This window comes from Gallinula chloropus (genome assembly GCF_964237585.1).
Source record: "Gallinula chloropus genome assembly, chromosome: Z".
Lineage (NCBI taxonomy): Eukaryota > Metazoa > Chordata > Aves > Gruiformes > Rallidae > Gallinula > Gallinula chloropus.
The window spans coordinates 70,159,803-70,187,794 of record NC_140089.1 but is presented as its reverse complement, the minus strand read 5'-3'; the positions used below and the strand labels follow the sequence as shown (position 1 = coordinate 70,187,794).

General features: G+C 42.7%; 1 protein-coding gene across 2 annotated transcripts in view; it reads right to left on the bottom strand.

The window, feature by feature from the left end:
* The window catches only part of PLPP1 (phospholipid phosphatase 1), a 66,010-nt gene extending 38,427 nt beyond the window's left edge, over window positions 1–27,583 (bottom strand). The window contains exons 1-2 of one of the 2 annotated variants that reach the window (XM_084278163.1): window positions 27,288–27,583; window positions 11,011–11,165 (exon numbers count right to left, since the gene is read on the bottom strand). In XM_084278163.1, coding sequence (XP_084134289.1) covers window positions 11,011–11,165; window positions 27,288–27,345 — 213 coding nt within the window. In that variant the 5' untranslated portion in view covers window positions 27,346–27,583. The remainder of the gene's footprint in view (window positions 1–11,010; window positions 11,166–27,287) is intronic. The other variant, XM_084278164.1, reaches the window with a different exon arrangement.
* Window positions 27,584–27,992: the final 409 nt, after the last annotated feature.

Sequence of the window (27,992 nt, the reverse complement as noted above, 5' to 3'; positions counted from 1 at the left end):
TTCAGTGACAACCACTGAGTTGCTCAATTTGCTGCTGCTGCCACAATTATCAACTATTCCTTTATATTCCAGTGAGGAATGGTTGCCCCTTTATACCTTCTCTGGACAGCTTAACAAGTCAGAAGAACACCAACTGCATTTAATGAAAGCAGAAAAGGGGTGCTTCAAGGGGCGCAGAGGGAGTTTTCAGGAAGAGAGATGAAAAACAGGGAAAGTTACACATGCATGCAATCCCCTCGCTTCCACACACAGCGGACAGTTCCCTGGAACAATGTGGTCACTGCACAAGCCCTACAACCTTAGGGCATCAAGATTTTATTTCCCCCTTCTCTACAAAAGAGGTGAAGATGCTCATCCCAAACTCCACAGAACACAAGGTACACTTCACTGTGCTACTGCACCTCAAGAGACCTGCAACACTAGCCAGAACTATTCGAACAGCAAAAGAAAAAACTGTTTAGAAAAAGATAAAAAATAGGATACAAGTCACTACAAACCAATGGAATCACATTGTTAAGCCCTGATCCTCCATCCTTGAGACACATACAGTGTCACGCAATCTGCACAGGGATGACTGCCCTCACGAAGAAATACCCGCATGGAAAAAGAGTAGTGCAGGGCTACCAAAAGTATTCAACAAAACAATAAATTCTTTAATTTAGGAATGCACAATCCAGTGGTATTAAAAGCCCTTAATTTTTTGCTCAAAATTCAGCAGTATTGCACATACAACAAAATGCACACCAATTCAGAGTCAGACAATACAAGTAACCTGGGGGGAGACACTCTTGATCAGGCAGTAAAGGATGAGAAAGATGGAAAATAGCCTCTATCATTCCTGACAGAAAAGGATGTTGCTGTAGTTTCAACTCTCTCCCTAGGACCTCTGTGTGAAGTCATAGCCCACCTCTTTCTTTCCATATATGCCGCTATGCCCAAGTGAACGTGTACAGATAAAAGTCAACATGGAAAGCACAGTAGGAAGAGAAAGGATATAAAAGATACCAGACACGTACTAAGAACTGTTAGGGAAGAGAAACGCTAGGTTACATATTTAGGATGTACAAGAAATGAAAGAGAGCTAGTGTCCTTTCCAATCCTCTTCCTCCTTTTAATTTCCACCCGTGAAATCCTCCACACTAAGCCCGAGTCCTGAGCTCGTCACGAATGAGACAAACTGTGGTTTCACCAATGATTTGCTAAGGAGTTTTTGTTCCTTACACTGTAAAGTGACTGCTTAAAAGAATGCTTCAGTTTGAAAGCCGATAGAGAGGGCAAGTAAACTTAGGGATCATGTAAGGTGAAGACTTCCTTGAAGTGAACTCTGAGTGACACAGATTTGTCCTATGACGAAGCAGTTACGGGTTTATCATAGTGCCCATGTATTCCAGCTGAGCTCATCGCAAAGAATCAACTATCCTCTGTACTGTTACAATCATAACATCAATAGCATGCAAAACCCTCTCCTCAGTGTCAGAAAACCCCCAGACATTGTGAAGAGGGATTGTTTCCAATACCATGTCAGCAAGACTACAACTGACCTAGCTCTGGAAGCTGTCCAAACACACCAGCAAAGCAGAGGAGGACAGCAGGATGGGCAAAGAGCCAAGCCAGAGCCTCACCAAAACACTGAGCCATTCAGACACCAGCCAGCACAGCAGAGCCCTGGAGCTAGGCAGTGCAAAACATAGCCTTTCCTACCAAGAGAAAGGAAAACCCCTCTCCCTTTCTCCTCATAGTAGAGATAGCAGTATTTTGAAAAAAACTCCAGCCAAGGCTACATCTCTGCCATGCCACCCCCACTTTGTGTTGGTATTGTGACAGGGTGTCACAGTATCATCAGTTGTTTAGTACTCAGCCACCTTGTGCAGAAGCAGTGTGCAGTCACGGTGAGAGGAGGAAAGCTGCCAACATTGATGCCATGGTGTTTCCAGCACCATTTATTCTATAAAACACATATGGAATGAAGACTTCATCTTGACTCAATGCTAACACCAAGACAAAAGACTATTTGCAAAGTGTACTTTTTAGATCTTCAGAACTGGAGAATGACAAGCACAAATAAGAGTCTCTTGATTGTTTACAGGTAATAAACTACCTAAGCAGTAATTGCAGAAAAGCAGTTGCTCACAAGATGAAGTTATCAGCTTAACAAGCATTATCACAGCTTCAGCACTCTGCCACAAATACTTGTGATCACAGCTAGGTGATGTTACTGGCATCACACTACCAGCTCTGCATCACCCTTTAAAGACCTGCTCTATGAATAATGGCATCATGGTGGCTTACTCCTCATTTCCTTCTACCCACACGTGAAGGCTTCAGCTTCTCAAGGTGGGAGACAAAGTTCTCAGACTGCTGGGGTTATTCAGGTGCTTTGGGGAGCTTTTTGGTATGTAATTACCAGCTGATAGATGTGATATGGAAAACAAAGGTATGTGTGGATCATGGGAATGACATCCCTCAGACAGTCATATGTGCTTTTCCATGTAAGGAGGAGCTGTTTGAAATGTCTGCTCCCTCTTCAGTAATATTGGTATTATTATGTATTTAGTCTAATTGTTTGCAGCATGTTCCTACATCAAATCATGCAAAGAAAAAGCCAAAGAATTTTAAGTTAAGTTTTGTTTTGCTTTTCAAGCAAGTAACAAACAGCTAAAAAAAAAGCTATTAAAGTGTCTTTTCTTTCCTAGTTTTTCACCTATATCTGAAACCAACCCCACTTTCAAAATTTAAGAACAAAAATTTAAAACAGTTTCCTGGAGTCATAACCAGGAAAATCTGGGTAAGATACAAGTCTTTCTACCTGATGTGAAGTAACAATCAATGTTACATGCCATGCACTAAAATACCACATGGCTAAAAAAGCTTACATAGTAAAACTTCATGACACATTTCTGTAGCTGCCCCCAACTATATAACAGGTTTAAAAAGCAATTCCAACATTTGTCTTATTGCTGTTCTCAGCACATTTCAGTCAACATTTGTTATTTACCTTCTGCTCAATCCAAGACAATCATTAGCCAAAAAACCCAATGCAGTACTGGCTTGTGATGTGTTCAGGATGGATTTTTTAATTAAAGGTACTCTACGATGTCAATATCTACTCCCTTAGAACACAGTCCATACAGCGGGTTTAATTTACTTCTTTTAAACACACATAGATTGATTTGCTTAGTGGGTAGGAAGGGGTAGAAAAGTCAAACCAGAGGGGTAAGTGAAGCCATTAAGAAAAACCTTTCACTATACTTAGGTGGTTTGGTCTGGTTCAAATGAATTAGCAAGGCCTGGTGTGATTTTAAGGTGTTTTTTAAAAACACAAAACCAAACCTAATTTCTAAAAGCAAGTATACAGCTTAAGTAGTACTTTGTGCAGTGCAAGACTCTCTCCCCTTAAAGACAATGCAGAGACAGGAAAAAATAGTTTGGCTTTTCCATTAGTGCAAGTAGGACAAATGAGCAGCACTGGCAGAAGCAATGAAAGACACAAAGCTTCTTACTATAGCAATTACAACAGCAGGGTTTCCTCGTAGTTGTGATACACTTGTTACTTTTTCACCCTGAGATATATAAATTTTGGAAGACAGGAGTAAATTCTTGCATCACAGCAACAATTTCCTGAGTATGGAACCTCCTGGCACAGGAGGGAGGACTGGATAGATAATAAGACTGAAGATAAGTTATATTTGGCTTCATGATTCTACCATTAGTGTCAAAGTCTCTTCCCAGATACAAACAGAAAACAAATTTGAATAGTAGCATAGGAGACAGTGTACTTCCTTGCCGGATCTGTCCACATGAGTCTATAGTTTCTCACGAAGTAGCAAAGATGCAACAGCAGATCACTGGGAAAAGAAATCCTGCTCATCTCCCACTGTCACGTGTTGCTGTAGTAGGTTAAAAGAAAGGCCGTGCTTTTTTACAAAAGTCTATTTTTCCCCTAAACAAGTTACAATTTCTCACATTAAAAAATAATTAGGAAAAGTCACTCAGGCTCAGTTTTAAATGAAAGTAGAGGAAATTGGGGAGTTTAAGTACTCCTTTTAAGTAAGGAGTAGGGATATGGCGGGGGTCATTAAAGGCTCTCTAAACACTTCCCATATGACAATTCCTGCATCCCTGATGCATAATTCATTTTCTAAGTTAATTGTAACACAGTGAAGAAATTGCCTACAGGGAAGATGACAACAGATACGTTATGAGGCATTATAAGGTTGGGCAGGGGTTACCAGTAGGGTAATCTCAAGGATAAAGACAACAAGCTAGTGTTATGCAGTGCATATACCAGCATCATTAATGAATAACTAGTAGATGTACTGCTGACAAAGCTGGCAATTCTTTTGATATAGTGGAAGATCAAGGTCAGCCAGTTCTCCCTGCAAAACAACTTTTGAAGACTGAAGCAAGAGAACAGATGGAAATTTGTGCGATAATGAGTTCAGAGTCATGCACTTGGAGGTTAATCAACTCAGACCAGTTCAAAATACGAGGGGTGAAACAGTGCCCGTTTCCTGCGGTTGTTACACATCAATATAACAGTGTGACCGTTAAACCAGTCTTTCCAAAGGCATTAGCACTTCCAGCCACTCAAAAATTTCTTCTGAAACAGTATTTCATCGGAATTTGCAAACAAGTTTGGTTTTATTTAATTTGTCTTAAATGCAGACATAGAAGGACTGCTAAAGTACATTCCTCATTAGCTCAAAACCTAGTAAAGTTGGTTTTGCTCAGTTCAGTAGAATGCAAATCAATTAGTTGTATAGGCAGTACCTATCAGAAAAGACAGCAATATTGATCTAGCAATAACCAAGAATTAGAGAGCTACAAATACAGTTGGCATTAGAGATCTACATAGTGAGGGAGCTATATAGGCCTCTGAAAAATACCCTTCTGTCAGAATACAAGAGGTAGAAATACAAGTAGCTTAACTGATAAGACTAAATATTTTAAACAATAGCACACTTGTCCAAAAGTCTGACTCATACAGTACAATGGATTAGATTTCCCCACAACCTGAAGTGGTTTCACACTGATTACATTGATTTTTTTTTCCATAAATATCCAGTGTAACACAGGTCTATTTCAAAGTTTCTAATCTTAATTAGGTTTCTTCACTGTTACTGGGCATGCAGTTGATCTCTCCACAGAGCTAAAAGCTGATCCATACCATTCTGGTAGAGAGAGAACACTGCCCTCAACTTACCCTTTCTACTCTCACCAGGAAAGACACCACTTGACATTTATCCATGCTGTATTTCCCCAGCCATGTTACTGTCACCTCACATTCTATGAGGTTGGTTACGGTATCTTACAGCTCTTTATATAATAAATTAGGACTTTGGCTTGTCCTCAGCACCAGAACAATACTACTTCCCATTTCTTAAAAGGAGCTTTAGTGTTCAGGAGGGCATGTAGCAGGAAATATACTATCACCACTGCTGCATTTTGTCATGCAGCTTTCTCCAGAAAATATGGGTAGAAACACCTCTCTACATGAGTATTTTAATACTGAAGGCAGAACAGAAACATACGATAGGATGAGCCAGAGGAAGGGAAACGGCAGAAGAGGCAGCACAAAAAAGGAACTTTCCCTTTTTTCACTTACTTTCCCTGTTGCCCATCTCTGGTTTCTGTTTCCTTTTATCACCACCCCACTGAGTTTCAGGTTTATGCTCTGGCTGTCAACAGCAAGTTACCACCAACTATGTATGAGACTTGAGACAAGAAAAAAAAACACCTCTGCCACAGATGATGTTTTTTTGGCTTAAATGTCAAGACTTTAAAATATTTAAATTGCAACTCCCTCTCCTTATAGTTCTCTCTATTCCATTGCCTATACTCTATTAAATAATACCTTCAAAACCAATTCCAAACTACTGTGGCCACTTGACTTTCTCATAGTTATGACCAAGCTTCAGCTTTAAGAGCCCTTGTCTAGAGCTTCTTTCACTGTCACACTGCCAACTATTTCACTCAAGTTTCACACACAGCATATGTTTTTCATCACTGTATTAGAAATGTGCCTGAAGGCCTGAGAAGAGTACAATATCAAATCCAAAGCCTTAATAAGAATATCACTGTAATTTATTTTAAATTAACTGCATTTGTTAAAAATGATTTGTACAAGTATCAAACTGGAAGTGTGCTCCTCAAGTCTTCCCTCATCCGATTTTAAACTGAGCCCACCAGAACAACCTCACCATGGACAAGGCAGAAGCAGGGCCAAAGCTGGGTGCAGCACACACCATTTCCCAGACTTGTCTCCCACAATACTGATCTCACCCAGGGATTATTCATCAATTCAACCTAAGTGCATTACCCCACACATTAACCCTTCACATAATAGAAATATAGGTTGTTACAATGATGGCTTTAAAGAGAGTTTGAACAAATACCAATTAGCAGTTTATCCCTCAGAATAAACTTGTGTTCAGAGATGGTATTCATCTGTAGTAGTACAGATGAACAATTAGCATCAAGAAGAACTCATGACTGACGTTTCAACAGCACTGCTCAAAAGGTTTCTGGTACCACAAAACAAAACCCCCAAAAAACATGAAGAAAACACATTACTCTCCTTTTCAAAGTGTCTACCAGAGAAGGGGCAACGTCTTGTTTGAAGTGTAACTTCAAAGTTAATTTCAGGGACACAAATGTCTACTTTAGTCTCAAACAGCAAGTTCAATATCAATTAGTGGGGCATAAAGCTTTGGCAGAGCTGCAAAAAATGAAGTAAACATCCACCAATCTAAGTGTGTTCAATGTTTCATTACAGTCCCCTGCTTTATCAGTCTCTACAGTACCACAGCAGTAGCTATTTTTGTCCCTCAAAATATATACAAGTTAGCCCACTAAGTGCTTCTGTTGTTAGTCAGATAGGTGCTGTCAATACAAGTTCCCTGAAAATTGTATCCATTTCACAGAGCATAAGAGAAACTTGTTTCTTTTGCCAGAAAAGAAATCAGTAGATTGCCTCCAAAGTATGATTGTGCTAATCTGCAGGAAAGAACTGTTGCAGTCAGAACTAAGATACAAAAGGTAGGAGACATTTCTGGAAACATTAAGCCTAATGGATTAAAGCTGGCACAGAAGCAAATCTACACAGGTCCCTTTCAGGAAGGCATCATGATATTTAAGACAATAGCCTTTGCAAAACAAATTAAGAATGTCTTGGGTTTTGTTGTTGGGTTTTGTTTGTGTTTGTGGTTTTTTTTGGGTTTGGGGTTGTTTTTTTTTTGAAGACAAGGTGACCTGACCACCTAAATTTCTTTTGGATCTGTTCAGGGCAGAGAGACTAAGTCCTACCGCCCCTTAACATTCCTTTCTCACAAATAAGTCCCAAAGAACAGGGCTCATCTTAGAGGAGCCATTTATGTAAAACTCTGTTTATTACTTAATACTTCACCTGTCAGGAACACCAGCATTTGCACTACCTGGTTTAGAAGTCGGAGTTGTGGCAACCTGTTTCCCAGAAACCCAGTGTGGTGCTTTGGCCGAGTTAGAAGAACTGAACTCTGAACAGAGTTCAGGAGAACTGTCCTCTCACAAATCAGCCCATTATACAGAAACATACCAGTGGGCTGTCTCCCTTCTGCTCTTAACAAAGCAGCCAGGAAAAGCTTTGGCAGGGGGAACTACAGAAACCCTGCTCAGAACCTAGCATGAGAAGCAGATGAAATTGAGCTACTCTCAAGTTGCTCTGTTCTTCTGCTCCTTTGGCAAGGATGATCCAGAGAACCTTCCTTTGCGCTCCTTCCTCCAGTCCCACCTACCGTCAGATCTAAGAGAAGCTGTATGAGCCCCACTGAAGGCTGGGGTTGTAAGAAGCAAGATAGCTGGAAGACGACAAAATTGATTTGGAGGCAAAGTCACCACAAAAGACCAAGTGAATAGGATGTGTGTAAATAGGCATGATTAGACCTTGCTGGAAATGAAAGACACTGAAATTAATTTGTGAATTATACTTGGGAAGAGCTCATGTAGACAGCTGAAGACCAAACACACCAGGACAGGTACATTTCCTTAGAGATTTCATTTCAAAATATTCCTGGAGTTACAGTCTATAGACACTACCAATAGTCATTGTTTTTAGACTATCCAGAATTACTTTCTAAACATTTCTAAAAACACTTTATAAAGGTAGAAGTATCATATATTTTATTCCTTGATAAAGAGTGGCGATGGGAACAGCAAGAGTTGGTATGGAACTGAGATTCTAAGAGCATTCTTTCAATTACTATTTTAAAGGTGATCTCCCAGGAGTTTCTAAAATGTCTTTTAAGTCTCAATGTTCTGAAGACAAATCAGTGTTCAGGCAGCCAAGCTGCTTTTATGCCAAGAGTAACTTCTTCACAAGGAAATATCTATGCTTTACTCATTACTACAATTTTAGGGGTTTTTTCCTTTGAAATTGTGTTAGTAATCCTCTATGGGCCTACACCAACAACTGAACCAGACAAGACTTTTATTGCTATACAGCAAGATGTTCAGGACATTTCTTACTACCCTTGGAACACAAGCAGCTGTTAGTGTGACGAGGGGCATATGCGTAACAGTATTTTGATTAGTTCTGCTTAGATTTCATGAGGCTTTAGGGACTATGGGCTATATAATCCCATGTTGCAAAAATAATTTTTTGTTTCCCTTAGTTTCCTACCACAAGTTCTTTTTTTCCATTTTGTGTATGACAAAGCCGAGGTCTACATCCTACTTAGGAACAAGTACCTTGTTGTTAAAGGTAGTCTTTGATTAGGCAATAAAACTGACACAAAAGTGCAATTTTTCAACTCTTATTTGCATATTTACATACCTTTTTTACTATCAGTTCCTTCACTGAGAAGCTTTGTTCTTTTCAGGGAAGTCTCACTCCAGCATAACATTTTTGATTACATCTAAGATAATCACATTACCTCCCAATAAGCTTTCATCAGTCAGTTGCATCCCTTCTGAGGGTACTGACTCCAGAACATACCACTCCCAAAAAATTCATCCTGTCCTGGAAAAAGTCTCAAGCCTCCACTGACAGTCCAAAACAAAAGCCAGTCTGAATGTCCAGTCCTCCTACTCCCAGATTGATCAGGTTTTCACATTCCTTTTGGCTAAAGGAAAGCTTGAAGTAGAAAACGGACCTGGCAAATGCTTTCAGTAAATTCTAATAACCCAGATCTCATACTCCCTACCTCTCTACAGCTTACTCTTAAGTTTTCAATATCCATAAACGACTTTTCACCTCTTATGTGATACTAAAGAGCTCCCTAAATATAGTACTGAGATTAAGAAAGTTAATTAGTTTACCATGTTAGCTACCCAGAGCAGCAATACACATGCTGCAGTGATTACTTTCTCCCTAGATTCCAGATAATACATGTTGCTGTAAGCTTTGTAAAACAGCAGACTGAAGAGAACTGATCTGGATAGCCTGTGGGATCTGGATAGCCTGTGGGATCTGGATAGCCTGTGGGATCTGGATAGCCTGTGTGGTTGATACAGAACTACAAATGCTTTAGAAATTTTTTTTTTTTTAAATGTCTCTCAGGATGGAGGCCAGATGTGATTGATCCTATTATATACTCCAATCCCCTGCACAAAGGCAATAAATAACTATGCGAATCCTATACAAGTAGGACAGAAGAATATAAAAATAAACTGAAATTACTACTGACAAATCTAATTCTAAGATACCTTGGCAGTTGAAGTTATAGTAGCTGTCCACACCACTCCTTAGTAAAGGACTAATTTTAAGTAAATTAGTTTTAAGACAGACATTTCTCCACTGCTTTAGAGACAGAAAAAAATAACTCAATTAACTTTCTACTAAAGGAACAACTACTTCAAATCTAAAAATAGAAGATAAAAAAATCAAGCAATTCCACAGACTAAGTGCAACCAAAATGCCACTTTAGAAGCCCAAATCTACACAAGAGCTGCAACTGCTAGTTCATGTGCCCACATATTAAGGTGCACATGAGCCCTACTGGAAAAATAAATTTTCCTGAAGATTTGCTGAAGATATACATCAGTACCTGTCAAAGTCACAAACTTGAGACTACCTTCCTTAAAAGTCAAACTATACTAATGATAACAAGTGTGTCTGTCTACCTTCTATTTACTGCATAGGACTAATGCAAGCTTAAATAAATAAGCACTTAAGGGAAAACTAGAGCAACGCATGTCGAGATTATGCATATTTCTGTGTAACTGCTTTAAACCACCACTTTTGTTCTTAAACCAGTTCTTACTAGTTAATAAAAGCCCAAAGATTACAACCATGTCTAATATGGTTTGTTCAACCACCACAAACAGAAATTGTTTAGGTGTTAATTTCACGTTAAACTTTGGGTCTCTGCTAGATGAAGCCTTACTAAAAACTTGGAATACAATCAGGCTTAAAATACTGTTAGAAAAACCTATTGAAGAGTTAAATTGTTCTTTGTAAAAAAAAAAAAGTCATGTGGTCATGAAAACACTGAGCCTCTTTTCTACAAGCAACCAGATTTTTCAGCCTCTGTATCCCATTTTGAGGGGTTTAAAGAAACAACCTAAAATGCAGAGTCCAAGTAAGACTTGCTCCTGTAGAATGTAACTGGAAGCAACAATCACTGGTTACAGGTTTGTGCACTCCACTACAGCACACATTTTAACACAAGTGTTTTGAGTTAGACTAACCCATTCTGAACAAGACAAGCGTTTATTCCATAGCATTTTAGAAGCCTGTAGTATTTTTCTCCCCTATTATAAACACCTAGACTAACTAATACAGTTTAAATAAATACTCATCTCCATGTTCTTCTGTTCCTAAAACAAATGAGATTAGTGATACTAGCAGTTAAGAGATTAGTTCCAGATTTTCTGTGCAAATGATGTAGCAATGGCATCTTTCACATGCAAATGACTAAGTATATGGGATTTTGCCTATATAGACTGTGTTTGACTCACAGTCACAGTGCTGAACTCTTGGAAGGCATACATTTTACTCCCATCACCAAAGCTCCCTATATATTAGCTACTTACAGAGAAAATGGGCAGGGTGAACCCCACTGTGTAGAGGACAGTGGATGTGATGGTACTGTCATGGAACGGATACTTGATGCTGTCATCATTACAGAAAAAGCCTCTCTGATACGGTTTTATTTTGGCCAAGTTTAGAACACCAAGGGGTAAGCCAGCTGTTGGGGGAAGGAAAACAAAAAACAAAAACAAGAAATACATGTGGTTAAATCAAAAAAAAAAATTCATTTTTTAACATGCATGGAGGAAGCTACCAAACATGCAAACCTCAGATTTCTTATGCACCATGCAACACACACTTAAATTCTGCTTATACAAATATATCTCTTCTAGAAGTCTACTCTACTTCAGAAGGACTCTGAGGCTTCCCACCACATAGAGAGGTTAAGGAGGTGTAAGAGTTCAAAGTCCCTTCATCAGTAAAGTGGGCTGCCACACACTGAACCACAATCATGCTTAAGAAAAACATTTGCCACTCACATGATTGAGTACTTATTGAGGGCAGGCTGCCTTTTGTGCCCCCTCCTTTGCCACCACCCCATGACATTGGCTTGTATCTGAACTACGAGCCTTGCTCTATGCAGTATAATTTGGTCAGTGTTTACAGAGAACAAGTCAAAAACACATAGAGATTTTGTCATAGAGATTGCATGCAAGTAGTTTTCATGCAGGTAAGGGGAACAGGAGAACTGCAGAGACACCAGTGGGATGGAAGGACACTCCGAATGGATGGCACCTCAGAGTAAATGGGATTTATACTTTAAGAGTTGCACTGACACAGCTTTTGCATGGTGGAAGTTTTCTGCATGAAAATAAGTTGTTATTACCATGAAAACTGAGACCTGGGTACAAATGGTAACTCTCTGAACTGATACTGACATATTATTCCCTCAAGTTCACTGTACTAGCAGTCATGCCAAAGAAGCCATCAAGACCTCTGGCAGTTACTCAGGCCTAACTTATTTCTGGTAAGAATAAGCTAGAGAATAGATACTTGCAACAGCAATAGCCCAAAGAAACCCAAGTTTTTATTTTTCCTCTACTTCCAAAGGTCTCTCTTCCTCCGCTGCTTCAATGATTGAGCAGAGCTAGAGCTTGACAGAATGCAGATGGCATAAGCAGCTGAAACAGAACTGCAGCCCTTCAAACACAAAGGGAGCCACCCTGAAAAACTCAGAAAGTTCACTCAGATCAAAGGACATGGCTGCATGTTCACATGTCTGGAGCCAATTTTCAGCTCCACTCAAGGCCATGGCAAGATTCCACTAACAGAAGTAAGAGCCCATGTTTCCTGTCTTTATCTTGGCTATTTCATACCCAGCATCAGGATGGAGTGGAAGAGCCATTACCTATCTGACACAATCCTATCTTCTTAAACCAGTCACCAGACATTCACATACAGAATCATTACATCCTCATGGATAATTGAAGCAGCAGCTTGTGCTTTGCAGAAGTTGACTAGGTAACAGACAAATGCATTTGTTTACAAAAAAAAAGCTGCTACAACTCAACACCAAGAATTTTTCTGTTTCTTTCAGCCTTCCAGATGAACATTTTAAGTCAATACTGCATAGTTCTTGCACTAAGATTGAGGTATTTTGCTTTGTTTTTGTTTCTGGGTTTAACTTCATTAGAATGGGTTACTTTGCTTTACCAGAGGCTAGCTGACATACTTTTCTCAATGGCTTTGGTTCTGAAACTAGAAGACTCTCCAGCAATTCACTTGCAAGCATGGCAGGGTTCTTAGCTCAAAATTTCCAAACTTCTTGCTACCAGAACACACAGGTTTATAGTATTTTTTCCTCCAAGGAAGGTTTCTTTAGGAAATAGAAAACAGCTATTACATGACTGTACATAAGAAAGCGTTTGCCAAGTTTGACTAGCAGTTTTAAGCCTACCAGCAAAATAAACAATCAGTTTGAATATGAAGGAGGTTTTTTTGTTGTATAACTGCAGCAGGAGAGAATTACTCAGCCTGTAACCTAGTTAAGACAGAAGCTTGAGGGCTTTATTTAATTAGGCAGAACTCTTCACAGTTAAGTGTTATGCACTCAGTTTTCATTAACCAAGGAGGAAAGGTTTTAATTTAAGCTGTCTTTCTTCACATTAGGAGTCTTTAGGTGAAATGTTTATAAAAACTAGTTTGTGACAACTTTTACATGACAAGAAGTTATCCAAGTTTTTCTGGAATGTATACATTTAAATGTATTTCTTTGTACATTTTTGTCCCTTTCTACATCTGTCTCATTGAAAGAAAAGGGTCCACCTTTTTCTTAAGTCAGATCAATTGGACTACGTTCTGTAGGACTTAGTAAAAAGTGTGTAATGCAGAGTTGCAATTAAGAAACATGTTTTTTACTTTTAGCCATGAGACTCTGGGAAGGGGAAAAGAGGAAAAGCAGCAAAGTAAAGTGTACTAACTGCCCATTTCCATTTTTTGCACTACTGTTAGTAACTCCTACTGCAATCTAGGTGATGCACTGCTTTCCAGCAGTGGAAGTATGAGACTTTGTAAAATGGTGTTTAGTTGTACATTAACATGGCCCAAACAAGTAGTAGCATTTTTACAGTTGCTTATTTTACAGGGAGAGAAGACAACACTTAGTACATGTAAGCAAGTGGTCCTGAAGTTTTCAGTGCAAGGGAAAAACAAGCCAGCAGCGTACAGAACAAGCCAGTACTGCCAGAGATGCCAAGCATCACTATGACATTGAACTTCTGAGGAACACATGCATGTTCAGATTCATTAGCTTCTACAAACCAGGAGAGGGTAACCAAGCTCTAGTGAAATATTACAAGGCTAAAAGGCAATCTTGAGAAGAGGACAGGGAGCAAGAAATGATCTACAAAGAACCTCCTCTCCCTTTTTACCTAGCCAGTAGGAGCAGTAACCTCTGAGGGTGTGCTCTTCTGACCTAGGTAACTTTATACTGTAAGGGATCCTAATGGCTCAGTTAATTTATGTCCTCTGAAGCATGAGCTTTGGCTGTTAAGGAAAAAGAGATCCATATACTTCAAACTCAGAATTGGAGTTTCTCATTTTCTCTTAAAATTGGTTGATCTTGTCAAGGGCTACTGATCAAAAGATTCTGGGCTGCTTTGCTAAGGAGTAGCAAGAAACAGCAGTCCTGTGATCTGGTTTCTCCCCCCTTTAACTACACACAGAAAAAACAATCACCCAAGTGCTCTAGAACTTGCCCATACAAGACTGAACACTGGGAGGCATTTCTGTAATGCTCACACAAACAAACTGGCTAATTGTGCTGTTTCAGCTGAGATACAGTCAAATTTTCTTCACAGTAGCTAGTACAGGGCTGTGTAGTGGGTTTGCACTGACTAGAGTATGGGTAGGAGAGAGGCGTTCTCACTAGTGTCAAGCACTCGCACGGAGCCAAGGCCTTCCCTGCTTCTCACCGCCAACCACAGGCAAGGAGGCTGGGTTGGGGGCACAAGGAGCTGGAAGGGGACACAGCCAGGACAGCTGACCCCAACTGACCAAAGGGATATTCCGTACCATGTCATCATGCTCAGCACAGTAAGGTGGGGAATGAAGGAAGGGGGGACACTGTCTTCCCAAGTCACCATTACGCAGCACGATGAAGGAAAGGTGAAAGCTTCACACACACAGGCAAGAGTAAAAGCACACATGATAGAGGGAGAGGGGAGACATAAAGACTCCTGTCTTAATTACTTAGCAAGGGATGCAGGGAAGAAACAGCATTAAGTTCTTGGCTAGATTTGTAAGAACGGGGCATTTCCCAGATATGGATAATTCTCAGTAATACCAGTAGCCTTCGGGGAAGTGGCATTCAATCATATCTGGCTGTACAACACAGCACAACACAAAGCCTCTAAGGAAGGAAGGGAAGTCCAGGCTGGGAGACCAAGGAGGAAGTCACTGAGAATGGTTCTCCACCCACAGAAAGGGAATGTCAAGAGAAAACAATACCTAAGGGAAGAGGAAGGCCAAGTCTCCATTTGGAAGAAAAAAAACCCAAACAACCACACAAAAAAACCTGAACAACTGTTTAATTAAAAAGTGCTGATTTGTTATATTTTAAATATTTTAGGATGAAAACAAAAGAGCCATTCAAGTTCCACAATTTATCCCATAAATGGAACTGACAGGTACCCAACTGTGATCTTTTTACAATATATGTAGCACTACACTTTTTTCTGATTTGTGGTATTTATCATACCTGTAACTTTAGAGTTAGGTGCTTAAAATTCGAGCCATGGGAGTTGGGATTCTGATACTCAGATGTCCATTTGGCTTTGCCAGGAAGCCACATGGAGTATTTTTCCCAAAACAGGAGAAAGATGGCATTTATAGGTCAATTAGCTTCTTTTGCAGACAGCTGTTGCCACAAAATATTTAAGACCAGCAGAGAGAACATTCTTAAAGGGGAGGTAGCTTCAGCCTCTGAAGAAACTGCCCATGCTCAAAACTTAGAAACATTTTCCTGATGAAGTCTACGGACAGTTTTGTATCTGAGAGAGACTCAAAGTTTCTAACCATCTCAGTTATAATGTACTACCTAATTCAGAACCAAATGGGGTGCTTACAAAAATCTGGCTATGCTTTCAAGAGTGCCTCAAGACTGGACTGTCCTGCCCTTCTCCCACCTCTGGCCATCCACTGCCATCCCACCCCTTACCATGGTACTAGCTTTAGACAGCAACCCACCCAGAAAAGAGAAAGCCTAAGCCCACACAACACAGTCTTCTCAGGAGCACTTGCTTATTTGGCCAAGTGCATGACTGTCATAACAGGAACATGCAGCCAAGGGTGTGGAAGAAGAGAGAGTAAGGATGGACTGGCCATAGTCTCAGATCAGCTTAAACATCTTGTGAAGTTGTTTCCTGGTCAGTGGCATGTCCTCCCTAGTTCAAAGGAATGCACTGTATTTCTTGTAAACATCCTTTAATTGACCCAGCTGGCCCCCTTATCTGTGAAAGGAACCAAATCTTCACCTAAGGCTCTGAGCCATCTCAAAAACTTGTGCTTAACAAGCAGTTACAAGTCCTCCAAGACACACAAGACTCCTTCCCGGTCCTCAATCAGGAAGTTCTCATTTAAACAAATTAACATCTAGAAACTAGGAGAAAACCAGTTACCCCTAAGGGAGATTGTGGCAAACGAAAACATTCTTGCCTGACTATTAACCAGTTTTCCTCATGCTGTACTGAACTCGCAAGTAACTGTGATTTAAGGGGAACTCTACTAGATTAACATGAGAATTAGAAGAATTTTTCTGTTTCTCTACACCTGTCCTGAAAGATAGAATCAATACATTCTGCACTTGATGTGCAGACAGGAAGTCAGCTTTGTCTTTCGTAAAGAAATCCACAATTTAAAGTTAATTTGGGGGTTGTCAAACAGGAACTTTGGCTGTACTCGATAAATAATCTCCATGAAACAACAATTCCAGCATCAAAACCCATCAGTTATCAGGTACAGGCTGATTATTTAAGGGAAAAAGGTACTTTTCATAGCGTATGGTCTTTATTAGAGGTGATGCTCTTAAATAACCTCACAGAGAGATCAACACCATCATTGAGCTGAACCTATACAGCTGGTAATTACTGCTGAGGGCAAGGAAGAATTTAAGTTCTCCCACTCTTAAACATTTATTTTTGCTTTTTATTTTTGGCCAGAACAACTGTGTTTGCTTTGCTGCTCATTTTGCAATGTAAGTTTGGGGTTAGGAAGTATGCAAGAGATTTAAAGAAACTGAGACAGGTCAACCTCATGCTGCTGCAGAGTCTGGAAGCATCTGTAAGAGAGACTGTTCTCCGCAGAAAAACAGATGCGTTGAAAATTCTTTTCCACCCAGTCAAGAGAAATTAACACCTTTTACACAGGAAGTTCTGGAAATACAGAAAAGTATGAATAAACAGAGATTTAAAAAAATAAGAAAACATTTAAACTTTTGACACTAGGGATGAGGCAGGTAAAAGAGGAAAATCAATACACTACCTATTTTCAGTAGCCAGGATGAGTGGGTAGACCACAACTCACTTCAAGGACTTTATCTTACTTTTCTGCCCCAAAGAATGCAAAGTATTTCTAATATGAGCACACTGATTGTTCTGATAATGCCAGAAGCCCTGCTAGGCTTCAGCGAACAGGATATGTGTATTTACAAGCATGAATTACATTCTGCTACTATTCTACTTGCAACTATACACTACTTACACTTTTATTTGCTTTCTGATCTATGATTTGGCTAGCAGAGAAGCCAGATCAGCAGCCTGGGCCAGCTGACAAGAGTTTCACTGAACAACTCTTTTGGCCGAGCCAAGGCAAGGAAGCAAAGGAAACCTCCCTCTGCACTGGACCAGCCTTCCTAGTCCAGTCATTTCCTAACAGAGATCTACATCATATTCTAGTTTTCTCTGCATTCAACAGTTCACCACTACACAGGATCACTGGTTCAGGTACCTACGTGACCAATCCAGTAGAACAAGTCACAACACTTGCTTAAAAGTACTCACACAGAAACGTCTGTTCTCCCTTATACCTACACTTAAAAAAAGGACTTTTGGAAGCATTAAGCACCTATCAGTGTAAAACCCATGCAGTTCCCTCCTGTGAGCATTCACAGGAGGACAAATATGAAGTTTAAGAAATGCAGAGAGAAGACAGTAATATATCCTAGCCTGCTCTGTCACTTCCACAGAGAAAAGTATACAGCCCAAGCAAAGGCTCTGCCCTAGGCTTAGCTCTGCTGGGGGGCAGAGACAGTCTCACTTAGACCAGGCAACCCACAACCATCTGGAAGTCATCAGCAGCGGGGCAAAGGCCAATCGCCCTGATTACCAACAGAAAGATTTAAGACCCTCAGACTTAATAGCTAAAAGTGAAAGACACTAGACGTTGGGGGAGGACGGGAAAGGGAGAGGTCAGCAGCTCCTTGTGTTGCAATGATGCTCATGGAGCAGGGAAGAACCCAACTGGCTGCAGCTGGAGCACACAAGAGTGACTTCTCCCACCACAACCCTTCCTGTTTAGTGGAAATTAAATATTTAATCACTGCTTGCATTGTGTGCTCAGTATTACATTCTCTGTTAAGAGCTTTGGCTGTATTGTCAAGGGAATTAAAAAGCTCACAGATACAAAACCACGTATACAACCCCAAAGATCAAGATCTTCTACAAACAATCTACATAAAGCCCTAGGCTTACAGAGAGGGACAACAATACAACAGAATAAACTGAATTATCTGGCTCAGCTGTTGGCAAGGCAGGGAGGGATTAGGGGTTTTTTTTTACTGCAGGTGACATCAACTCTGAATGTCATTTAAGACCCATGCTCTTTTAAACTCCAGAAGTTGTAACTATTATTTTCATTTACATCTTCATGCTGTGGGAGTGCACAGCAACAGGCTTTCAGAGCATTTCACGTATAGCTAGACACCCTAACCTGAACTACCATTCAGTCTATAGAAATCTAACAGGCAATTAGTTGTCAGGAGTATAAATGCTTTTTCCAATGAGTCTTATGGGCATAACAATATTTAAATAGTCCTTATTAAAAGGCAGATCTTACAATGGCAGTGCTACAGAGGGACTCACAATTTCCATAAGACTCTCTACCTTGTCATCCACTAGAATGTCATTTTATCCTTGTATACAATGCCCTAAAACACCATGTTTAACAGGAGCATTTTTAGTCATCAGAGACATTTTTTCCATGGTATACTGAAGTTCTGTCATGTCTAACAGCACATTTTGCAAACCTAAGCTCTGTATTAAACTAGATCTTAATAGAATTTTAAAAAGAAAAATTAGAATACCCTATATATTTTAGGCCTATTAGTGTACTTGCTTTGTACCAATTCAGAAGACTTCCTGAGAAGTTTGTTTAGCTAGAGTGTAACAAATATCCATACAGCATTGATCCAGATACTGTAGCATAATAAATAATGCCACAGCATTCCAATACTTGTACAAAAGAGCAGAAGCTGCTTCCCAGATTCAGTAGAAGTTGCCAGCATTTAATTTGTGATCTTAGTTTCTATATATTAATTAGAGATTTAATTTTCTGGCATTGATGATGGGGAGTCTTGAAATTCAAAAGAAGGGAAGAACGACAAGACACTGAGTCTGCAAGCAGGAACGGTGACTTTACTTCCATTCCCAGGATGTCTACTAACATTAGACCAAACCAACATACAATTTTACCTGAATACTAGGACTGTGGTACACAAGCTCACCTAAGGAAACAAATCTGAAGCCTTTCTTACCCTGAGTCAGCAAAAAGCTACAGAACTCACTCAAGAAACAAAGACACAAAGTTTTTTTATTTTTTCTTTTAAGTTTAAAGGGTAGCAGTTTCTGACTGGAGCTGTTTGCAGGGCTTGACTGGAGCTGCCTCCCTTCTGTATTTCAGCATTAAATGCCCTCTTGACCCCTTTAAAGGTCGGCCATATATGCTCTCCATTAGTTTGCTGCACATCAAAAGGTTCCCTGGTTATAATTAGATTTGTCTAAGGTCTCTTCACCACTAGCTTCCAAATCAGCCCCTTCAATTTTGAGGTAGGCTTAGCTCACTGCCCCTCAGATACCTTAAAGCAAGGTAGGTAAGCTTAGATACATGCGTTTCTTACCATCCCAGTTTCAGAAAACATCCTGCCTACTGTTAAGTTTTGGTGCCTCAATCACCTAAGATGCAGTCAGAACAGGCTTGCAGTAATCTGCAGGAGTGTTCAAGGCACAAAAATACCCCAAGACTGAGGGAAAAGTTTCACAATATTTTAAGGGAGGCAGAAACTACCCAAGATGCTGACACTTGATACATAATCCCTTCTACACTTAGGGCAAAAATTGAGCAACACTCCTGTTTGGTACCATTTCCTAGGGAAACCCTAGGAAAGGGATTATGTAACAAAAACTTATGACCCCTCTTCTATACCAGGGATGGCTAGCTAACATCTTGACGCTACCTTATGAAATCAATCAACTCCCATGTGGTCCCTCTGAAGGCAACAGCAGCCAAAGGCAGGGAAGCACTATAATCCAAGCTAAGTCTAGCAAGATCCATTGTTTCAGCAGCAGCATCACAGAAATAAGACTATCGATACGGTTCCTGCATACCTTTGGTTCCATTCAGTAGAACCAGAGCTTACAGCCATTGCAAGACAGGCACCCTTGACCTGGCATAGTTGCTTTGTAAAAAAAAAATAATTTATAAGAGCTTTCTTGTCCTGTTGCCAGATACCAAGATGCCACACGAACAGGAGATGCCAAAATTGCATTGAAGTACAATTCTGTTCCAACTCAGTCTGCTTCTTGGTTACAGGTTATTGAACATGAATCAGCAGAGTTGATAACAAAGCAAGACCAGACTATTAACGCTTCTTGTTCTGGCAGTTTCAAATCCTGTAATTGATAAGTGCACCAGGCAGTTTCAACATTGTTTTTCGGTATCCTGTTCTGCTAAGAAAGCTTAAATGGATCTATTCTTGGCTTCAATATGAGTAAGCACTGTCGTAATTTCAAAAGCTAGACCTGACTGTGGTATAAGGATTTGTGTACCAGAGAATCTGGCTACAGTAGTTTGAAGGACACAAGGCAAGCTCATCAACAGGTTTTAATGTTGTGCCTCTGAGATCAGTCTCATAGCCTGGAAAGGCAAATTCCTCCCAGAAAGCAGGTCAGCTCATTAGCAACTGATTATTAAGTAAGAGAGGAACAAAAGATCCTTAACACAAGCTGCAGCATTTTCTTTGTTTTTAAACTGCAGGACTACACCACTGGCTGGAAAATTTCTTGTGGTTCTACTCAAAGATGAGACAGAGGTCTATTGCTGTAGCTCAACTGCCTAGTATTTCCTGATACAGCATTAACTACATTGTTCCAACAAAACAAAATGTTTAAGAAGGCATCTTAAGAAAAACTTGCTTCTTCAGGATAGCTTTAAATGGTTTTAACTTCTGTCATAAAACTAGGCTGAAACTAGTCTGCGTATCTCCAGTGTTTGGGGATTTTTCAATTGTCTTCAGTCAACTATTTTACCCAATTAAACCCCAAGCAGGAAAAGCTTCCTTTGCAGGATAGGGAAAACAACCAATCCCTGGCACCACCCCCCAAACAGATACAGCAGTATCAAGCCCATACCAATGATTTTTTTTTTTATAAAGTCATCCTTCTGCATGGAATATCTTCCCAATAAGGCTCTATGCAATTCTGTTCAGTACTTTCTTTTTTTCTCCCTCATAATCCAATGTGAGTCTATTTTAATTCTCCTGGACTAATTCTGGAAAAAGCATTGAGTTGTTGGGGATAAACCCAACACACTTGGAAGGTTACAAAGATAGAGTTCTCTCATCATCAGGTACCTTCCAGAGCTAGGTCACCTCTTTGTGCTACCTGATTCCACAGCTCCAATAGAGTCACAGATAAGACTACTACGGCAGCTTTATCCTGTCATCAGGATCTGGTCAGTGCAACAGTGCCCCTACCTACATAAGGCTATGCAGAAGCAGGCAACCAGTAGTCAGCTCTTTACTTCCACTCCCACCAGGGCCGTGACAGAGGGGGTCGCAAGTCAAACTGACTTTAGTTAGTATGAGTTCATACTATCCAACTCTCTAAAACCAGGTCAGTGTATTGAATCAGGTTAGCACAGGGTCATCAGGCATCCAAGCAGCTATAAAGGTGAGGTAGGACCTCTTCAGCCATAAGAGATGAGCTATTTTCATTTCACTGTTGTGTGGTACCTCATTTCTACAAAAAGTATAACAGAAGTCCCCCTCCATTCCATTAAGCAAAGGTCACCACTCTCACATTAGCATGCTGGAAGAGCCCTTCTGTTTAAGATTAAAAACTTATTAGGACTACAGAAAGGAACCTCACTGCTGACAAATATGTTCCTCTATTATATGCCCCGTGGAAAGCATGTAGTGCCGAGTTCAAGTTTTGGCTCTTGGGAAGGCACCGGAATGTGAATTAGGATTCACCCATTGCTGAAAAAAAAAAAAGAAGGATAAAAAAAACCCAGAAAACTGTTGAGGCAGGGGTTAGCCAGAGTGTAAGATATACTTTAACAGCAATACCTGTAAAGAACCCAATTGCTGACTTTGAATAGCGTTCAGTCAACTGAGTTGTAACATGAAGCTTCTTCTGTAGGCTTCCTAGCAAGATGGAGAGTGTCTCTGGGTACAGCATCTTTTGTGGGGGAAGATAAAACACGGCTGTTGCCAGAAGCAGTAAGTAACAAGGTACAGTGGCACAGCCTGGGTATTCAGCCTCATCTATCTGAGAAAGCACAGCAGGAGCAGGAAGATTTTTCCCTGTTTTAGGCAACAACCATGTTTCCAATGAACCAAGAGTCAACTTAGTAAGCAGACTAAAGCATGTCATTGGAAGAAAAGCTGCTCTTTCACATGGATCTGTTACAACTTAACAATACACTAATGTGCTAGAAAAAAATACTTAGCATCCACATGACATGGAAAATAAGGATGGTGACACATTTGTCAGTGAGTCATAAATAATAGGTTTTATTTGAACTAGGGCAATCAGGAAGTGCTAGCCCAGATGGAAGGAGGCCTTTCTTGACTGAACAGCAATACCTAAATCATCATGGGGACGGCTGCCTTCATCGATGGCAAGAGTAAACACTCCCTAAAGGGAAGAACGGCACCTGAAGCAAGAACACTGCACAGAGTGTGCAGAGTGGTCCAGCCAGAGTGCTCACCCATCCTACACACATACAACTGCTGTTTAGCATATTGCCCTGTATCACACAACATTCCACTGGTCTCTAAATAGTAAGCTTAAAGCAATCTATGCATTTAATATTTCTGGGTTTAGTTCACATGTTGTTTGGAAATCTAGAATTTCTCCTTCCCTTACTCTTAAGGGGGGGGGGGGGGGGGGCAAGGATATATACATACACATATAAATAAAAAGACTGCTACAGTCTTCCCCCCCACCAGCCAACTACCCATCCCCTTCTTTATTGCACAGGTACTGCTCACAGCTCAAGGTGTTCCACTACGAGAAAATGGCTCAGGAATGAGAAAGTTTCCAGCTGACTTCTTGTACCAGTACGAGGCAGGACATAGAGAGGAAAAAAAAAAAAAAAGAAATCCCTACTTATACACCAAACACAACTAGATTCCACAGTAGTTTAAAATTTAACTAAAGAATCCCTTACTATTTTCAACATACTGCAGAAAATCAGAGCAATGAAGTGCCAAAATCTTTAGAAGACTTTATTTGAACTGTAGCATTACATCAGCAATCACATAATTGATAAATACACTCCCTAATTAGTTACAATAGCTTACCAATGATTTTACAGCCAGGCAAAGGACTAAAAACACCCAGTTTTGTTGTACTGCATCCCTGCACTGAAGGTGCACAAGTACAGACCAGGCACTTCTCTAGCACAGACTAGAGCTAGTTGCTGTCCTACAGTCCAGCTCAGAGAGAATGCTTTCCTAACCACTCCAGTCACATCTGCACAATGGACATTTACCTCTAGACCCAGCTGTCACTAAAACCAAGTCAGATTAAAGTATTCAGTAGTTCTTCAGCTCTTTACAGGATATTTTACCCTGGAATTCCCAAATTAGCTCTTTAAGTGCTATTCACATGCCTTAACAAAGAAGCCCAATCTGCAGTTGAACAGAACCCCCAAGAGTGGCAGAATATGTACAGTGGCTAAGGAAGACATCAGTCACTAGGTAACTAAGTTATTCTAACAAGCTGCTTTTTTTTTTTTTTTTTGCATGAGGAATTGAAAGTGTAATGAACAAGAACCAAGTCTCTGTACCTGCAACAAACCACTTTGCTATTGTCTAGTACTGTTATTGTACTTGCACATCTGTGCCACGCTATATAAAAAAGCCTCTCCTATCAGAAAAATGAGACAGGTTACGAAAGCATGCAGGAGAAAGAAGAAAACCCTACAGCCCCAGCCACTCATGCTTTCCAGAGGAAGAGAGGAGTTGACCACTGCCCACCAGACTGCACAACGTCAGGGAGCTGTTGCCTGCAGCACTGCAGAGCTGCATAGGCGTGCAGCATGCACACACCCAGCACTGCAGATCGGCACACACTCAGGATGCAGATACAGCCATGTCATACTATTCAAGCACAGGTACTGCAGAAATCTGCAGCTTGTGCTTCAGTAAGGTTTTTTTGTTTGCTTGCTTTTTTGTGCATTTAAGTCTGAAGCATTTGTGTCAGTTCAGAGGGAAAGTGCTATCCTGATAAGAAAGAGCTTTTATTTGTTTTTCTCATGGTACTGAAGATTTCCCTCCCTGAATTACCTCTCCGTTACTGGGTAAAAAGGTGGATGGGGAAGGAATTTCCTCAAAGGTCAATCTAAAGCAACCTTAGACTTCAGTTTCAGGCAACCAGACTGATTTAATAGCTTAACGCCACATAAAGGGGGAGATGTTGCTCCTTCCTCTGCTGCCTGTTTTTTCTCCATCTCTTCGTTGTCTCTTACCTCTTCTCCATCTTGGGTACCTATCAGACCTTTCAATAAACCTATTTAAATCACCAAATTCATATAATTGTTTTAGCTGGAAAAGACCTTTAAGATCATCAAAAGTCCAGCTGTTCACAGCAAAACTCTTTTCCCCTTCCTTCTCTTTTGGAAAACTTGTGTTGGGAGAGTCGGACCTGCACAAAGAATGTTTTGACTAAACTAGGAGGCAGTAAGTCAGACATACAGAGTCAGAGTCATCCACTTCCATAGCTGGGACTTTATGCGTAAGTTAGCTTGCTGTAACTTCAAGTTCTGTCCTTAGGTGTTGTTTTTGGGTTTTTTTTCTATCCTGTGCATTTACTACGTGGCAGGTGGGGGCAGGAGCCTTGCAGGGGATACAGCAAGCTCCAAGCTCGGTATCAAGTGACACTAAGATTTACCTTGGGGGATGGATGCTACTGGTAGCCCTTTGTGTTGTAGAATGGGCTACCACACCAAAAATTAAAAGTTTAGTTCTCATCTGAAACTGGTCCACATAGTTTTAAACTTTCAGTATGGCACAGTAAAGTAACTTTAAAGTAAGGCTTCACTGTCTCTTTAATGGCGATTCCAGGTATTAGGTTATCAAGATGTACCTCCATATCAGGTCATCAATACCTCCAAGTCACTTTATCTGGGCAGTTACCTCAGTCACTTGAGTAGATATCAAAGTGCACAAGGGCAGGGAAAAACTAAGAGTTAGAAGAAAAGTCCACTATCAAGAGGAACTATTCTTCTTACAGTAAAGAAAGCATAAACCAGATTCCTCCTTTAGACATACAAGCTTAAGATCAATGTTCTTCTCAGGGCCTGTCTCAATCTCATGGGAGCCAGGGAGAAGAGAATTTGATCATATAACTCAATCTTTGCTGTTCCTACACATAGATATTTTGGTCTCAGCTGGAGTTTCACTGAAACCTGTCACTGGACGTGTTAAAAGGTGCAGGTGCCACAAGGCTTCATGTTAGGCACTGCCTGCATTTTCCTCCCTACTAGTAGGAAGTAAAAAAGCCCAAGGGAAAACAAAAAGCCTGTCAACCCTCCAGCACACTGAGGCATCAGATTATGGCATCTGCAATCCCAATGCTATACGGGGGCAGGAGAAGGTGTGTATGATATTACACTGCAGGGCAAGGTTGAGAATCCACCCCCCCAAGCTGTAATTTAGGGCAGGGAGCATTCTTTTAGCTGGATAACCCTCAAGTCATATGCCTCCTGTAGTCTTAATCTATTCCGTTCAACTTGATTACTCCGGATATGGACGTACACTTCCAACAGAACAAAGCAGATGCACAGTGCAAACTTTTGCCTTCCTATGAGCATTTTGTAATGACAACTTTCAGGACAGACCAAACTGCTTTACAGGCCATGAAGACACCATGGTAGTTTAAGCTTTGCTAAACCTCCAACCTGAACAGTTCCTACTGAAGTACACGGATGAGCCATCATTCTCCAAAAGCTCTCCCCTACAAGATTCACTCACAGCAATGCATAGTTTACTTCTTTTTTTCTCCTTTAACGCCACTTAGCTACAGGTATCATCACCATCTGAAGCATCTAGCCAGAAAAAAAGAGAGTTGCTCATTGTGCTCACGCGATGGTTCCTGGAGACATCTCCAGCCAAGAGACCCTTCATAGGCCAGACCCCACGGAACTGAACAGGTCAAGAAAGTGCTGAAGACTGATTACTGAAACACTACTCTCGTCTGGTTAAGAAGCAAACACCCAAATCTAATGCTTCCTAAGACCACAGACCAAGGGGTACATCTTCAGACACTGAAGACGTCTCCCCGGAGGGGCCGAAACGTCCCCTTCGCTGCCCGGCAGCTGACAGAGTCGTTCCCCACGCCACGGCAACACAGAAAAGGAGACAGGTGATGCCGACTGACAGGTCGCGAGGTAGTTCCAACAGGAGCAGGGGCCGAGAGAGAAGGCGGCAACCCCAGGGAGGTGCTGTGGGCTGGCTGGGACCAGCACCTGCGGAGCCGCGGCAACGGCTGCCACGGGCCAGCTCAGGGCGAGGCGGCACTCGGGCCCCGGCCCGCGCCCCTCCCTGCCCCAGGCAGGGGGTCACCAGGGTCGCGCTCTAGTAAGCAGCCCCGTCCGCTCCCAGCCTCGCCCTGCAGCCCCCGCTTCCCGCCAGGGAGGCCGCGCACACCGCAAGCCCCGGAGCGCGTCTCCCGGCCACTGCACCCCGCCTGCCGTGCCACCTGCGCGGGACACGGGGATGGAACCGCTTCCCGGGGTGCCGGCCCCCTCCCGGGCAGCCTTCCGACCCACCGCGGGTAAGGGACACGGCCCAGCACGGCCTTTTGACACAAACGGCTCGCAGCTGACAGAAGAAGTCACAGGGGAAAGTGAGGACACCAGAGAGAAGAGGTAGTTCCAGATGTCAGGGGATAAGCGGCAGCAGCTCCCTCCCACCCGGGCTCTCCCCTTCCCAGCCCGCGGCCCCGGCGGGCGGGGGCAAGCGGCGGCAGTGACCAGATTCCTCCGGGTGAGGGGAGGGGGAGCGCGGCGCCGCCGTCTGCCGGGGGCGGCCGCGAGAGGAAGGCAGGCGGGAGGGAGGGAGCGGAGGGGCAGCAGGCAGCGGTGGAAGCGGCAGACAGGCACAGCGAAGGCGCAGGTTGAAAGAAGACCCGCTCCGGGGCGGTGCCTGGCGCCGGGGAGGAGGGGGGGGGGGGGGGGGCGAGCATGCGATTAGCCCGGTGCCGCACGGAGGGGAAGCGCAGCGGAGCGCAGCGCCGCTGGGACGGGCTTCCCTCGCCCCCTCCGCGGCCCGCCGACCTACCCAGCACCACGCAGACCACATCCAGCGCCACGAAGGGCAGCCGCGTCCTGTCAAACATCCTGGCGGCGCCGGGCGCCCGGCGTCAGGCGCGGCGGCGGCGCCTCTTCGCGCGGCGCGGTGACAGCCTCGGCCCGGGGGCGGGAGCGAGGCGGGGGCGGTAGGGAGGGGCTCAGCCGCCGCGAGGCGCTGCTCTCTGAGCCAATGGCGTGCGCCCGCCCCCTCCCCGCAACCCAGGACCCGCGGCCACCGCCCGCACTGCGCTACTGCCACCACTGCGGCGCCCACCGGGGCTTTAAGGCTGGCGGGCGGGGAGGGGAGGGAAGGGGAGGGAGGGCCAGGGAAATATTGGCGGGCTCCGCCCGCCCCTCCCCGCCCCGCCCCACACAGCCGCCGCCATTCAGCGGCAAGCAGGGGCCGACCAATAGCGTCGCGGCCCGCCCCGGGCCAGCCTGCCTCCCGCCCCGCCCCGCCCCGCCGCGCGAGCGACGCCGCGTCAGGCTCCCCCCCGGGCTCAGGGGGTGACGTGCCCCGCCCCGCACCCCACCGCCCCCCATGCCCGCCCGCCTGAGGCGGTGGCGGCTCCCCATCCCCGGGTCTACCCCCGCCCCGTTCTCCGCCGCGGGCCCGGAGCCGCCCGAGGGAGCGCATCGGTGGCCGCCCGCTCGCTGCCGTCACCTGCCTGCCCGGCCCTGTCCCGAGGCGTTG